Here is a 16,366-nt window from a genome sequence, read left to right as displayed (position 1 = left end):
AAGCAAGTTATTATCTTAATGGCGAGAAACTGGAAAGTACTGCAGTACAAAGGGATCTGGGGGTCCTAGTGCAAGAAAATCAAAAAGTTGGTATGCAGGTGCAGCAGGTGATCAAGAAGGCCAACGGAATGTTGGCGTTTATTGCTAGGGGGATAGAATATAAAAACAGGGAGGTATTGCTGCAGTTATATAAGGTATTGGTGAGACCGCACCTGGAATACTGCATACAGTTTTGGTGTCCATACTTAAGAAAAGACATACTTGCTCTCGAGGCAGTACAAAGAAGGTTCACTCGGTTAATCCCGGGGATGAGGGGGCGGACATATGAGGAGAGGTTGAGTAGATTGGGACTCTACTCATTGGAGTTCAGAAGAATGAGAGGCGATCTTATTGAAACATATAAGATTGTGAAGGGGCTTGATCGGGTGGATGCGGTAAGGATGTTCCCAAGGATGGGTGAAACTAGAACTAGGGGGCATAATCTTAGAATAAGGGGCTGCTCTTTCAAAACTGAGATGAGGAGAAACTTCTTCACTCAGAGGGTGGTAGGTCTGTGGAATTTGCTGCCCCAGGAAGCTACATCATTAAATAAATTTAAAACAGAAATAGACAGTTTCCTAGAAGTAAAGGGAATTAGGGGTTACGGGGAGCGGGCAGGAAATTGGACATGAATTTAGATTTGAGGTTAGGATCAGATCAGCCATGATCTTATTGAATGGCGGAGCAGGCTCGAGGGGCCGATTGGCCTACTCCTGCTCCTATTTCTTATGTTCTTATGTTCTCACATTGGCAGGATGTGACTAGTGGAGTCCCGCAGGGATCTGTCTTGGGGCCTCAATTATTCAAAATATTTATTAATGACTTAGATGAAGGCATAGAAAGTCTCATATCTAAGTTTGCCGATGACACAAAGATTGGTGGCATTGTAAGCAGTGTAGATGAAAACATCAAATTACAAAGCGATATTGATAGATTAGGAGAATGGGCAAAACTGTGGCAAATGGAATTCAATGTAGACAAATGTGAGGTCATCCACTTTGGATCAAAAAAGGATAGAACAGGGTACTTTCTAAATGGTAAAAAGTTAAAAACAGTGGATGTCCAAAGGGACTTATGGGTTCAGGTACATAGATCATTGAAGTGTCATGAACAGGTGCAGAAAATAATCAGTCAGGCTAATGGAATGCTGGCCTTTATATCTAGAGGACCGGAGTACAAGGGGGCAGAAGTTATGCTGCAGCTATACAAAACCCTGGTTAGACCGCACCTGGAGTACTGTGAGCAGTTCTGGGCACCGCACCTTCGGAAGGACATACTGGCCTTGGAGGGAGTGCAGCGTAGGTTTACTAGAATGATACCCGGACTTCGAGGGTTAAGTTACGAGGAGAGATTACACAAATTGGGGTTGTATTCTCCGGAGTTTCGAAGGTTAAGGGGTGATCTGATCGAAGTTTAAGATATTAAGGGGAACGGATAGGGTGGATAGAGAGAAACTATTTCCGCTGGTTGGGGATTCTAGGAGTAGGGGGCACAGTCTAAAAATTAGAGCCAGACCTTTCAGGAGCGAGATTAGAAAACATTTCTACACACAAAGGGTGGTAGAAGTTTGGAACTCTCTTCCGCAAATGGCAATTGATACTAGCTCAATTGTTAAATTTAAATCTGAGATAGATAGCTTTTTGGCAACCAAAGGTATTAAGAGATATGGGCCAAAGGCAGGTATATGGAGTTAAATCACAGATCAGCCATGATCTTATCAAATGGCAGAGCAGGCACGAGGGGCTGAATGGCCTACTCCTGTTCCTATGTTCCTAAAACGCTATACCCACTCACCACAACATCCTCTTCTGATTAGAGGAAAATTCCTGTACAAAATCCTGCTTCCTCTGCTGAAAAAGACCAGATTAAGTCACAACATCCTGCCTCTCCACTCATCCCACCTGAATTTCAGCACCTTCAGGGAGCTGGGATGGTGAGCAGACTGATTATGGACGGCAGTGCTATTATGAGTGCTGGAGATGTCTCCATCTGGGGAGCAGGAAAAGTGCTGGAAGTTGCTCTCTGACTTGGGGAGTACTGCCACATCAGTTTTGGGCAGCACATTTGAAACAGTTTTAAAATCATAGACCTGAGGTTGAGGGCATCAATAAGAGGTGCTGTACTTGCATTTTCTGGTTTTGTCTGACTTTACAGGGGGATTTGGGCATGGGGATGTTGTCTTGGAACTTGTGAATATATCTTCAAGAAGAAACTGGTCAGTATAAATACAAAATGATACGTGTAGTACTCGGGAATGTGGTAAACAATGTGGAGGATAGTAACAGACTTCAGGAGGACATAGACAGACTGGTGAAATGGGCAGACACACGGAATATGAAATTTAATGCAGAAAAGTGTGAAGTGATTCAATTTTGATAGGAAGAATGAGGAGAGGCAATATAAACTAAATGGTACAATTTTAAAGGGGGTGCAGGAATAGACAGACCTGGGGTGCACATAAACAAATCTTTGAAGTTGGCAGGACAAGTTGAGAATGCTGTTTAAAAAGCATATGGTATCCTTGGCTTTATAAACAAAGGCACAGAGTACCGGCAAGACAGACCCACCAGAGGTGGCGGTACAGTGATATACAGTCAGGAGGGAGTGGCCCTGGGAGTCCTCAACGTTGACTCTGGACCCCATGAAATCTCATGGCATCAGGTCAAACATGGGCAAGGAAGCCTCCTGCTGATTACCACCTATCGCCCTCCCTCAGCGGATGAATCAGTCCTCCTCCATGTTGAGCACCACTTGGAGAAAGCACTGAGGGCAGCAATGTACTCTGGGTGGGGGATTTCAATGTCCATCACCGAGAGTGGCTCGGTAGCACCACGACTGACTGAGCTGGCCGAGTCCTGAAGGACGTAGCTGCCAGACTGGGCCGGCGACAGGTGGTGAGCGAACCAACAGAAGGGAAAAACCTACTTGACCTCATCCTCACCAATCTACCTGTTGCAGATGCATCTGTCCATGACAGTATTGGTAGGAGTGACCACCGCACAGTCCTCGTAGAGACAAAGTCCCTTTCTTCACACTGAGGACACCATCCAATGTGCTGTGTGGCACTACCGCCGTGCTAAATGGGATAGATTCAGAACAGATCTAGCAACTCAAAACTGGGCATCCATGAGGCGCTGTGGGCCATCAGCAGCAGCAGAATTATATTCCAGCACAATCTGTAACCTCATGGCTCAGCATATTCCTCACTCTACCATTACCAACAAGCCAGGGGATCAATCCTGGTTCAATGAGGAGTGTAGAAGAGCATGCCAGGAGCAGCACCAGGTGTACCTAAAAATGAGGTGCCAACCTGGTGAAGCTGCAACACAGGACTACATGCATGCTGAACAGCGGAAGCAACATGCTATAGACAGAGCTAAGCGATTCCACAACCAACGGATCAGATCAAAGCTCTGCAGTCCTGAATGGTGGTGGACAATTAAACAACCAACGGGAGGAGGAGGCTCTGTAAACATCCTCATCCTCAATGATGGCGGAGTCCAGCACGTGAGTGCAAAAGACAAGGCTGAAGCGTTTGCAACCATCTTGAGCCAGAAGTGCTGAGTGGATGATCCATCTCGGCCTCCTCCCGATATCCCCACCATCACAGAAGCCAGTCTTCAGCCAATTCGATTCATTCCACATGATGCCAAGAAACGCTGAGTGCACTGGATACAACAAAGGCTATGGGCCCCGACAACATCCCGGCTGTAGTGCTGAAGTCTTGTGCTCCAGAACTAGCTGCGCCTCTACCCAAACTGTTCCAGTACAGCTACAACACTGGCCTCTACCCGACAAAGTGAAAAATTGCCCAGGTATGTCCTGTCCACAAAAAGCAGGACAAATCCAATCCAGCCAATTACCGTCCCATCAGTCTACTCTCAATCATCAGCAAAGTGATGGAAGGTGTCGTCGACAGTGCTATCATGCAGCACTTACTCAGTTTGGGTTCCGCCAGGACCACTCTGCTCCAGACCTCATTACAGCCTTGGTCCAAACATGAACAAAAGAGCTGAATTCCAGAGGTGAGGTGAGAGTAACTGCCCTTGACATCAAGGCAGCATTTGACCAAGTGTGGCACCAAGAAGCCCTAGTAAAATTGAAGTCAATGGGAATCAGGGAAAACTCTCCAGTGGCTGGAGTCATACCGAGCACAAAGGATGATGGTAGTGGATGTTGGAGGCTAATCATCTCAGCCCCAGGACATTGCTGTAGGAGTTCCTCAGGGCAGTGTCCTAGGCCCAACCATCTTTGGCTGCTTCATCAATGACCTTCCCTCCATCATAAGGTCAGAAATGAAGATGTTCGCTGATGATTGCACAGTGTTCAGTTCCATTCGCAACCCTTCAGATAATGAAGCAGTCCATGCCCGCATGCAGCAAGACCTGGACAACATCCAGGCTTGGGCTGATAAGTGGCAAGTAACATTCGTGCCAGGCAATGACCATCTCCAACAAGAGAGAATCTAACCACTGACATTCAACAGCATTACCATCGCCAAATCCCCACCATCACGATCCTGGGGGTCACCATTGACCAGAAGCTTAACTTGACCAGCCACATAAATACTGTGGCTACAAGAGCAGGTCAGAGGCTGGGTATTCTGCGGCGAGTGACTCACCTCCTGACTCCCCAAAGCCTTTCCACCATCTACAACGCACAAGTCAGGAGTGTGATGGAATACTCTCCACTTGCCTGGATGAGTGCAGTTCCTACAACACTCAAGAAGCTCGACACCATCCAGGACAAAGCAGCCCACTTGATTGGCACCCCATCCATCACCCTAAACATTCGCCCCCTCCACCACCGGCGCACAGTGGCTGCAGTATGTACCATTCACAGGATGCACTGCAGCAACTCGCCAAGGCTTCTTCGACAGCACCTCCCAAATTCCGTGACCTCTACCACCTAGAAGGACAAGAGCAGCAGGCACACGGGAACAACACCACATGCACGTTCCCCTCCAAGTCACATACCATCCCGACTTGGAAATATATCGCCGTTCCTTCATCATCGCTGGGTCAAAATCCTGGAACTCCCTTCCTAACAGCACTGTGGGAGAACCTTCACCACACGGACTGCAGCGGTTCAAGAAGGCGGCTCACCACCATCTTCTCAAGGGCAATTAGGGATGGGCAATAAATGCTGGCCTCGCCTTTTATTCGTTCATTTTATCCCATGGACGAATAAAAAAAAAGCAAGGGAGTTATGCTAAACCTTTATAAAACACTGTTTTGGCCTCAGCTGGAGTATTGACCTTGATATTTACTTGGAGCCGGGAAGAGCGCGAGCGGGAGGATTTTTGGAAGGGGAACCTGGAAGTTGGACATTGTGGGGGGGACCGGGGTCAGCGTCAGCCAATCGCGGGGGTCTTGCCACATGGAGGTGAGCTTGGTGGGCGGTGGGGAGCCAATCCTACTCCTCCCGGCCCACAAGCCGTGTAATAAAGGCACTTACCTCATGGATCCGGCCCTTCTCAGCTCCTTTTACCTGCCATAATTCCCACAGCCCAGAAATTCCAGCCTCCATGCATTAAAAATAAATTGAATTAAAATGAAGGCTCGCACCCCACCCCTGGAGAGAGAGAGAGAGAGGATTGATCGCTCTCCCCCTGACCCGCCTCCGTTAAAACCGGAAGTGGGTGGGTTGAGGTCGAATTTTTGAGTATTTTAAGATTTTTACCTTCCTACCCACCCAATCCTTGTGGGTTAAAACTCCCCCCATTGTGTCCAATTCTGTACGCCACACTTTAGGAAGGTTATCAAGACCTTAGAGGGGAGATTTACTAGAATGGTACCAGGGATGAGGGACTTCAGTTGTGTGGAGAGACTGGAGAAGCTGGGATTGTTCTCCTTAGAGCAGAGAAGGTTAAGGGAAGAGACCTTCGGTTTTGTTGCACTTCAAAAGTATTTCATTGGCTATAAAGCACTGTGGGACATCCTGAGGTAGTGAAAGCGGCCAGAAAAGGCAAGTTCTTTCTTTACCAGATTCCTCGTATGCTACAAAGGTTGTAAAAAGGGGCGAGAGTTTTGCCGGAAGAAGCACAGTGCCAAGTACCCATCATTCCTTGGTACTTAACCAACCCTCAAGTGCCCCTTTATTCTGGTCATATGGACACCAATTTCTTTTACTATTTAAGACTCCTCTGGTGAAATAAGCATTATGGGTTTTTTTTTTAAAAATGACAATTCACCCAAAAAATGTAAAAAGTACACTCTGCAGTTCCTCGGTTCTGGTCACTCACTCACTGTGCTGTGGTGTTTTTCAGAAGAACTTGCACCATGATGGAAGCTGAACCTTGCACAGACACACAGGCAACACTGAGGCCTCTCGTCTCCTCGTAACCCCAGAACCAACTCCTGTCACAAAAAAAACATTCAAATTGAGATTGGTCAATTTAACGTCACAAACTCCTCTGGTTTCACCGCTGCTGATCTTTGTATCACTATAGGTTTATTTGGGGCAATTGCACATTTTACGCTTGAAAAAGAAAGACTTGCATTTATATAGCGCCTTTCACAATCTCAGGATGTCCCAAAGCGCTTTACAGCCAATGAAGTACTTTTGAAGTGTGGCTACTGTTGTAATGTAGGAAATGCGGCAGCCAATTTGGGCACAGTAAGGTCCCACAAACAGCAATGTGATAAAGACCAGATAATCTGTTTTAATGATGTTGGTTGAGGGTTAAATATCGGCCAGGGCACTGGGCAGAACTCCCCTGCTCTTCTTTGAAATAGTGCCATGGGATCTTTTACATCCACCTAAGGAGGCAGACAGGGTCTCGGTTTAATGTTTCATCCAACTCCCTCAGTACTGCACTGAAGTGTCAGCCTAAATTTTGTGCTCAAATCTCGAGTAGGACTTGAACCCACAACTTTCCGACTTAGAGACGAGAAAGCTACCACTGAGCCACGGCTGACCTAGGCACAAAAAAAGGTGTGTGTGAGTCATAACTTGAGGATTCAGTATCAAAATTACTGTTTTCATCATAAGAACTACGCAGAAGTGGCCATACGGCCCTTCAGCCTGCTCCACCATGCCATAAGACCATGGCTGATCTAGCTCAACTCCACTTTCCTGCCCTATCCCCATATCCCTTGATTCCCTTAGTGTCCACCAATTATATACAGGGCAGGAAGATCCCAGATTTGATCTCTGGTCTGTGCTGAGTTAATTGATCTCAGCTGGCCAGCAGCTGTAAGATTAGGGAAGGGATAAATAAACCAGGGTTCCCATTTTTGATCACAATGCAGCAATCCCTAACTAAAGCACATATTTATGGATGATGAACAAAGGCAGTATTGGGGCTCAGCCATGGCTCAGTGGTGTCACTCTCGCTTGAGTCAGAAGGTTGTGGGTTCAAATCCCACTCCAGAGACTTGAGCACAAAATCTAGGCTGACACTCCCAGATCAGTACAGAGGCTTCACTGTCACAGATGCTATCTTTCGGATGAGATGTTAAACCGAGACCCGTTTGCCTTAGGTGGATGTAAAAGATCCCATGGCACTACTTTGAAGAAGAGCAGGGGAGTTCTGCCCAGTGCCCTGGCCGATATTTATCCCTCAACCGACATCATTAAAACAGATTATCTGGTCTTTATCACATTGCTGTTTGTGGGACCTTACTGTGCACAAATTGGCTGCCGCATTTCCTACATTACAACAGTAGCCACACTTCAAAAGTACTTCATTGGCTGTAAAGCACTTTGGGACATCCTGAGATTGTGAAAGGCGCTATATAAATGCAAGTCTTTCTTTTTCAAGCGTAAAATGTGCAATTGCCCCAAATAACGTAAAAGATCCCATGGCACTATTTTGAAGAGCAGGGGAGTTCTTCCCTAGTGTCCTGGCCAATATTTATCCCTCAACCGATATGATTAGAACAGATTATCTGGTCATTATCACACTGCTGTTTGTGGGACCTTGCTTTGCGCAAATTGGCTGCCGCATTTCCTACAACAGTGACTACACTTCAAAAGTACTTCATTGGCTGCAAAGTGCTTTAGGTTGTGAAAGGTGTTATATACATGCAAGTCTGTCTTTTTTCCCCCTATCCATCTCCTTCTCACAACCAGGTTTATAATTAAGTATTTTTGTCACCTGTGTGGACTTGGCGATCAATGCCCATTAAGTCATTTGCCTAGACAGATGTGACTCTCTCCCACCAGCACCACCCCCCCGCAAACTGTTGTTAAGTGAGTTTAACAAATGAAAAAACAAATGACAGTCGGCCCCAGTTGTCCAGCTACTGAAATTCCAGAAACGAATATTGAAAAAAATCATTTTATACAAGAAACAACAGGTCTGATCCACCGCAAGATGCTCCTCCTCAAAAAGTATAGCCGAGTGGAGAGAAACTGCATCTTTTCCCTCCATCATTTTAATTTTCAGTTACCTGTTTTGTTGTACGTAAGCCCCCCAGCCCCCCCGAACAAATCAGACAGAATCCAAGGTTGCAATGCAACAGCACACTCCTGCCTTGGTTAATGTGTAGAAAAACAATGATGAACGAGCACAATATTGGGTTTGAAAACGAGCCACAAACAAGCCTTCCAAATACCTGTAAAATCCCTGTTTGTCGTTCATGTAGGTGAGATCCTCGATGCAAAGCCGCTCATCCACCTTTTCTTCCCAGTGGCCCTCTGTCCAGCCTTCTGCATATCCTTGAAGAACATATATTTGCTGAATGAACGGACCGCCAGACTCTGAGTGAACGAGAGAGAGAGAGAGAGAGAGAGAGAGCGATTAGCAAAAAGAGATCCAACCTGTAAAGTGAGCAGATGTGAACCAACACTGCATCATTGAAGCAGGAATGCACTGCCTGAAAGGGTGGTAGAAGCAGATTCAATAGTAACTTTCAAAAGGGAATTGGATAAATACTTGAAAAGGAAATATCTGTATGGCTATGGGGAAAGAGCAGGGGAGTGGGACTAATTAGATAGCTCTTCAAAGAGCAGACACAGACACGATGGGCCAAATGGCCTCCTTCAAGCTGTAAGATTCTGTGATTCAAGAAGAACCAATGTATTGGAGTTAAAGATTGGCTAATTCATTGCAAGAAAACCAATTAAACGGCAGCTGTAGAACCTACGAGACTGCACTCTTGCTACCAGTGAGTTAGGGATTCTCTGAAAACTCTTCCAATCAGTGTTGAAAGAGGGATTTATTTTTGAAGTGACTACTCCCAGGCTCAACTAAAGTACAGGAAGTGGTCTAGTGAGGTCCCAAATCTTATCTCAACAACTACTTGCATTTTTCTAACACCTCTAATGTAGAAAAACATTTCAAGGTGCTTTACAGAAGGACAATTAAAACAAAAAGGAACTGATGCTGAGCCATCGTGGGAGAGCTGACTGAAAGCTTCATTGAAAAGATGGGTTGCAGGAGGTTTTTAAAAGACGGGGAGAGGTCCAGAAGGGTTTAGGGAAGGAGTACCAGGGATTAGGGCCGTAGTGGCTATATGATCTTCCACTGATGGCGCAGGAAAGTGAAGGAGAAAGGAACAACAGACCAGTGTCGGACCACTGAAGAGTGGGAGAGGTTGCAAAGGTCGGGTGCGATGATGCGTGGAGAGATTTGAAGATGAGTTTAAATTCAATGTGTCGGGTGACAGGTAGCCGGTGCAGATCAGCATGGATGCGCGAGCGAGACTTGAGTGCAGGACAGGATACAGGAAGCTGCATTCTGGAGTTCACTGAGGTAGGAGAACTTTGGGAAGTCAAATCTGGAGGCGGCTAAAGCATGAATAAGGATTTCAATGGCAATTGGGGTGGGGTAAGGGCAGAGCTGGGCGATGGATAGAAACTCATCTCTGGGTCAAACAGGAACCAAGATTTGTATGGAAAATTCAGCACAGGAGAGTGACTGGATAGGAGGAGGCAATCAGTGGCAAGGGAGCAGAGTTTATGACTGGGGCTGGAAATGGTATGGAGCAAGCTTTTTATTTCATGCTTTGTTATATTTTTATTTCGGGGGTGGGGGGGGTGGGGAAACCATGTCCCATGAATCGTTGGTACCAGACTGAAGTCTGAATTAATATATTTTTCCAGTCAGCTAGCTTTTATGTGTAACTGTTGACAATATTCAGTATAAACAGACTATTGATTTCAAGCTGTAGTAGTTGTAATGATCTGGAATGCACTGCCTGAAAGGGTGGTGGAAGCAGATTCAACAGTAACTTTCAAAAGGGAATTGGAAAAATACTTGAAAAAGAAAAATTTGCACGGCTGTGGGGAGAGTGTGTCGGGGAGTGGGACTAATTGGATAGCTCTTTCAAAGAGCCGGCATTGGCACATTGGGCCTAATCATAGGACAGAATCATAGAATGGTTACAGCATGGAAGGAGGCCATTCGGTCCATCGAATCCGTACCAGCGCTCTGTAAAAGCAATCTAGCTAGTTCCACTCCCCCGCCCTTTCCCCGTAGCCCTGCAAATTTTTTCCCTTCGAGTACTTATCCAATTCACTTTTGAAAGCCACGATTGAATCCGCCTCCATCACCCCCTCAGGCAGTGCATTCCAGATCATAACCATTTGCTGTGTAAAAAAGTTATTCCTCATGTTGCCTTTGGTTCTTTTTAATCACTGGTTCTTGTCCTCTGGTTCTTGACCCTTCCGCCAATGGAAACAGTTTCTCTTTATCTACACTGTCTAGAACCTTCCTGATTTTGAATACTTCTCTCAAATCTCCACTCAACTTTCTCTGCTCTAAGGAGAACAACCCCAACTTATCCAGTCTATCAAGGTAACTGAAGTCCTTCATCTCTGGTATCATTCTAGTAAATCTCTTCTGCACCATCCCTGGGTATGTCCTGTCCCACCGGCAGGACAGACCGACCAGAGGTGACGGTACAGTGATATACAGTCAGGAGGGAGTGGCCCTGGGAGTCCTCAACATTGACTCTGGACCCCATGAAATCTCATGGCATCAGGTCAAACATGGGCAAGGAATGCTCCTGCTGATTACCACCTACCGCCCTCCCTCAGCTGATGAAGCAATCCTCCTCCATGTTGAACACCACTTGGAGGAAGCACTGAGGATAGCAAGGGCACAGAATGTACTCTGGGTGGGGGACTTCAATGTCCATCGCCAAAAGTAGCTCGGTAGCACCACTACTGACCGAGCTGGCCAAGTCCTGAAGGACGTAGCTGCCAGGCTGGGCCTGTGGCAGGTGGTGAGCAAACCAACACAAGGGAAAAACTTACTTGACTTCATCCTCACCAATCTACCCGTCGCAAGTGCCTGTCCATGACAGCATTGGTAGGAGTGACCAACGCACAGTCCTCGTGGAGACAAAGTCCCGTCTTCACACTGAGGACAACATCCAATGTGTTGTGTGGCACTACCACCGTGCTAAATGGGAGAGATTCAGAACAGATCTAGCAACTCAAAACTGGGCATCCATGATGTGCTGTGGGCCATCAGCAGCAGCAGCAATGTATCCCAGCACAATCTGTAACCTCATGGCCCGGCATATTCCTCACTTTACCATTACCAACAAGCCAGGGGATCAACCCTGGTTCAATGAGGAGTGTAGAAGAGCATGCCAGGAACAGCACCAGGCGTACCTAAAAATGAGGTGCCAACCTGGTGAAGCTACAACTCAGGACTATATGCATGCTAAACAGCGGAAGCAAGATGCTATAGACAGAGCTAAGCGATTCCACAACCAACGGATCAGATCAAAGCTCTGCAGTCCTGCCACATTCAGTCGTGAATGGTGGTGGACAATTAAACAACTAACGGGAGGAGGAGACTTTGTAAACATCCCCATCCCCAATGATGGCGGAGTCCAGCACGTGAGTGCAAAAGACAAGGCTGAAGCGCTTGCAACCATCTTCAGCCAGAAGTGCCGAGTGGATGATCCATCTCGGCCTCCTCCCAATATCCCCACCATCACTGAAGCCAGTCTTCTGCCAATTCGATTCACTCCACTGATATCAAGAAACGGCTGAGTGCACTGGATACAGCAAAGGCTACGGGCCCCGACAACATCCCGGCTGTAATGCTGAAGACTTGTGCTCCAGAACTAGCTGCACCTCTAGCCAAGCTGTTCCAGCACAGCTACAACACTGGCATCTACCCGACAATGTGGAAAATTGCCCAGGTACATCCTGTCTACAAAAAGCAGGACAAATCCAATGTTGCCCATTACCGCCCCATCAGTCTACTCTCAATCATCAGCAAAGTGATGGAAGGTGTCGTCGACAGTGCTATCAAACGGCATTTACTCACCAATAACCTGCTCACCGCTGCTCAGTTTGGGTTCGGCCAGTACCTCTCGGCTCCAGACCTCATTACAGCCTTGGTCCAAACATGGTCCAAAAGAGCTGAATTCCAGAGGGGAGGTGAGCGTGACTGCCCTTGACATCAAGGCAGCATTTGACCGAGTGTGGCACCAAGGAGCCCTAGTAAAATTGAAGTCAATGGGAATCGGGGGGAAAACTCTCCAGTGGCTGGAGTCATACCTAGCACAAAGGAAGATGGTAGTGGTTGTTGGAGGCCAATTATCTCAGTCCCAGGACATTGCTGCAGGAGTTCCTCAGGGCAGTGTCCTAGGCCCATCCATCTTCAGCTGCTTCATCAATGACCTTCCCTCCATCATAAGGTCGGAAATGGGGATGTTCGCTGATGAGTGCAGTGTTCAGTTCCATTCGCAACCCCTCAGATAACGAAGCAGTCCGAGCCCGCATACAGCAAGACCTGGACAACATCCAGGCATGGGCTGATAAGTGGCAAGTAACATTCGCGCCAGACAAGTGCAAGGCAATGACATCTCCAACAAGAGAGAGTCTAACCACCTCCCCTTGACATTCAACGGCATTACCATCGCCGAATCCCCCACCATCAACATCCTGGGGGTCACCATTGACCAGAAACTTAACTGGACCAGCCATATAAATACTGTGGCTACAAGAGCAGGTCAGAGGCTGGGTATTCTGCCCCAAATGACTCACCTCCTGACTCCCCAAAGCCTTTCCACCATCTACAAGGCACAAGTCCACTTGCCTGGATGAATGCAGCTCCAACAACACTCAAGAAGCTCGACACCATCCAGGACAAAGCAGCCCGCTTGATTGGCACCCCATCCACCACCCTAAACATTCACTCCCTTCACCACCGGCGCACTGTGGCTGCAGTGCGTACCATCCACAGGATTCACTGCAACAACTTGCCAAGGCTTCTTCGACAGCAGCTCCCAAACCTGCGACCTCTATCACCTAGAAGGACAAGAGCAGCAGGCACATGGGAACAACACCACCTGCACGTTCCCCTCCAAGTCACACACCATCCCGACTTGGAAATATATCGCCGTTCCTTCATCGTCGCTGGGTCAAAATCCTGGAACTCCCTTCCTAACAGCACTGTGGGAGAACCTTCACCACATGGACTGCAGTGGTTGAAGAAGGCGGCTCACCACCACCTTCTCAAGGGCAATTAGGGATGGGCAATAAATGCTAGCCTCGCCAGCGACGCCCACATCCCATGAACGAATAAAAAAAAACCCTCTCTAAGGTCTTCACATCTTTCCTAAAGTGCGGTGCCCAGAACTGGACACAATACTCCAGTTGTGGCCGAACCTGTATTTTATAAAGGTTCATCATAACTTCCTTGCTTTTGTATTCTGTGCCTCTACTTATAAAGCCCAGGATCCTGTATGTTTTTTTAAACCGCTTTCTCAACCTGCCTTGCCACCTTCAACGATTTGTGCACTTATACCCCCAGATCTCTCTGTTCCTGCACCCCCTTTAGAATTGTGCCCTTTAGTTTATATTGCCTCTCATTCTTCCTACCAAAATGTATCACTTCACACTTCTCTGCGTTACATTTCATCTGCCATGTGTCCGCCCATTCCACCAGCCTGTCTATATCCTCTTGAAGTCTATAACTATCCTCCTCACTGTTCACTACACTTGCAAGTTTTGTATCATCCTTCTGTGCAGTATCATTCTATGAATTTGTTCTCTGGCAAGACCTTCTTGCTAGCTGAGTGATGACAGAGGGCATCAAATTTCAACCACACAGTATGGGATTGAACTCATGTCTAGGCTGGAGCAGGTAGTGGGAGGCAGGATATGAATGAACTAGCTGAGTTTTTACAAAAATCTTGTGTTTTTTCTCTCTGGTGCCCACAATTTGCCACTTCATTGAATTCCATTTCATAACTTGCCGTCACAGGATTTAAACTCTCAACCTCTGGTTGCTGGACTGGTACCATAACATTTGCACTACCAGTTTAGTCAGGAATTTTAATTTTCCCAAATCAAGGTGCTTTAATGTATTTGGACTGCACCTACAAGTTATTATGTATTGAATAAAACATTAAACAGCCCAAAACTAATTTGGAAGGTCTTGAAGTGAGATTATGTTCCTTGTTCATCTTTGTATTTGTCCCAGACTTAGCAGGCAATGAGAATTTCCCTAGGAAGTTTAAGGGTAGTTCAGCAAGGTACCTGCAATGAACTGCTCATATTCAATGACGGGGATGTTCTTGTTTAGGCTGGGCACGTCAAAGAATGCAGCCCATGGAATGCGGACTTGTTCAAGACCTTTGCTCTGCCAGTGGTAGAGATGCCCCCAGGGAGGAAGGACCAGTACCCAGACTTCACTCTTTAACAGTGTCTTCATCAAGGATGCCATACGGAGATAGACATCTCGCCGAAGGTTAAATCCCTCGGGTGGATTCACATCATATAATAAATACCTAAAGACAGAGAAAATATTTCCGTGACATCCTGCATTTTATGTCCTTTTTACTGTCGAGCCTTCTGCAGTGCACCCCTGATGTTATTGGACACGAAAAAAAAAATGTACATTTTCAAAAGGCCTTTCTCCAAAGAATTAAGTTGCCATGGGTAGATACTCTATTACAATATCTGATGTGCAGTCTTTTGGATGAGACGTTAAAACGAGACCCCGTCTGCCCACTCAGGTGGATGTAAAAGATCCCATGGCACTATTTCGAAGAAGTGCAGGGGAGTTCTCCATGGTGTCCTGGGCCAATATTTATCCCTCAACCAACATCACAAACAGATTATCTGGTTATTATCTCAATGCTGTTTGTGGGACCTTGCTGTGCACAAATTGGCTGCCGCGTTTCCTACGTAACAGTGACTCTGCTTCAAAAGTACTTAATTGGCTGTAAAGCGCTTTGGGACGTCCTGAGGTCATGAAAGGCACTGTAGAAATGCAAGTCTTTCTTTTCTTTGTTCCCCTTCCTAATACTACTTCAGCTGAAGTGCATATTGTTGAACTTGGGGCAGGGGGGCGGTGAATGGCGGGGCATAGAGCCTAAACTTTGCAGGCTGGGCACTAGTTACTAGTCACTGATTAAACTCCGAGTAGAAACCCGCACTGTTGGAGCTTGCCACAGATGCAGATGAAAGATGAAAGATCTGTAGCTTGGGTTGTACATGACGGTTCTGCTGAAAGATAGGTCAAGTTAATCATGGGTGCTCTGCAGTCACAGCACTTTCACTTAGTGTCTCACATGCAGAGCACCATCATAACCACTTTCTCTTTCTATCTGAAACACTCCATTGTGCCCTCCAGTTATCCCAAAGTGCTTCACAACCAATGAATTATTTTTGGAGTACCATCATCGCTAAGTAAGCAAAAGAAAAAATGGGTAAAAGTGCAGTAAGATTTTCTGCTTTAAAAAGATGTGGTGCATTTGGATCATTGTACAGGAGGGAGTCAACTCACTGACAGGATAAAAGGACAGTTGGTGGAAAAAAGAAAGTGAATTAATGGTATAATAACCAGTTTTAGGGGAGAGGGAGAGTAAAACTAAAAGTATAAAAAGTATCCATGATGTGGAGATGCCGGTGATGGACTGGGGTGGACAAATGTAAGGAATCTTACAACACCAGGTTATAGTCCAACAGTTTTATTTGAAAATCACAAGCTTTCGGAGCTTTCCTCCTTCGTCAGGTGTGTGAAGGTTTCCATAAAAGCACCGCATATATAGTCACAGAACAATGCCTGGTGATTACAGATAATCTTTCCAACTGCCCGTTATCACACCTCTGCATGGATGGTGTTCAGACAGGGGAACATTACACCCAAGACCACTGAATACGCCAGTGGTCAGATTACAAAGACACAGAGAGAGAGAGAGAGAGACAAAGAATGGCCAGTTGTATTAAAAACAGATAACTTTTTTATCCCCCCTTGGTGAGGTGACATGTAGCGTGACATGAACCCAAGATCCCGGTTGAGGCCGTCCTCATGGGTGCGGAACTTGGCTATCAATTTCTGCTCGACGATTTTGCGTTGTCGTGTGTCTCAAAGGCCGCCTTGGAGAACGCTTACCCGAAGATCGGA

The 16,366-nt window shown here is 46.5% G+C and overlaps 1 protein-coding gene across 1 annotated transcript in view; it reads right to left on the bottom strand.

Moving 5' to 3' along the window:
• pofut2 (protein O-fucosyltransferase 2) overlaps positions 1 to 16,366 on the bottom strand; it is a 40,352-nt gene that overhangs the window by 11,711 nt on the left and 12,275 nt on the right. The window contains exons 2-4 of the mRNA XM_067988000.1: positions 14,494 to 14,744; positions 8,601 to 8,745; positions 6,288 to 6,398 (exon numbers count right to left, since the gene is read on the bottom strand). Coding sequence (XP_067844101.1) covers positions 6,288 to 6,398; positions 8,601 to 8,745; positions 14,494 to 14,744 — 507 coding nt within the window. The remainder of the gene's footprint in view (positions 1 to 6,287; positions 6,399 to 8,600; positions 8,746 to 14,493; positions 14,745 to 16,366) is intronic.

Source organism: Heptranchias perlo, chromosome 7, assembly GCF_035084215.1.
Source record: "Heptranchias perlo isolate sHepPer1 chromosome 7, sHepPer1.hap1, whole genome shotgun sequence".
NCBI lineage: Eukaryota > Metazoa > Chordata > Chondrichthyes > Hexanchiformes > Hexanchidae > Heptranchias > Heptranchias perlo.
The sequence above is the reverse complement of the archived record's forward strand: the minus strand, read 5'-3'. Positions and strand labels throughout refer to the sequence as shown.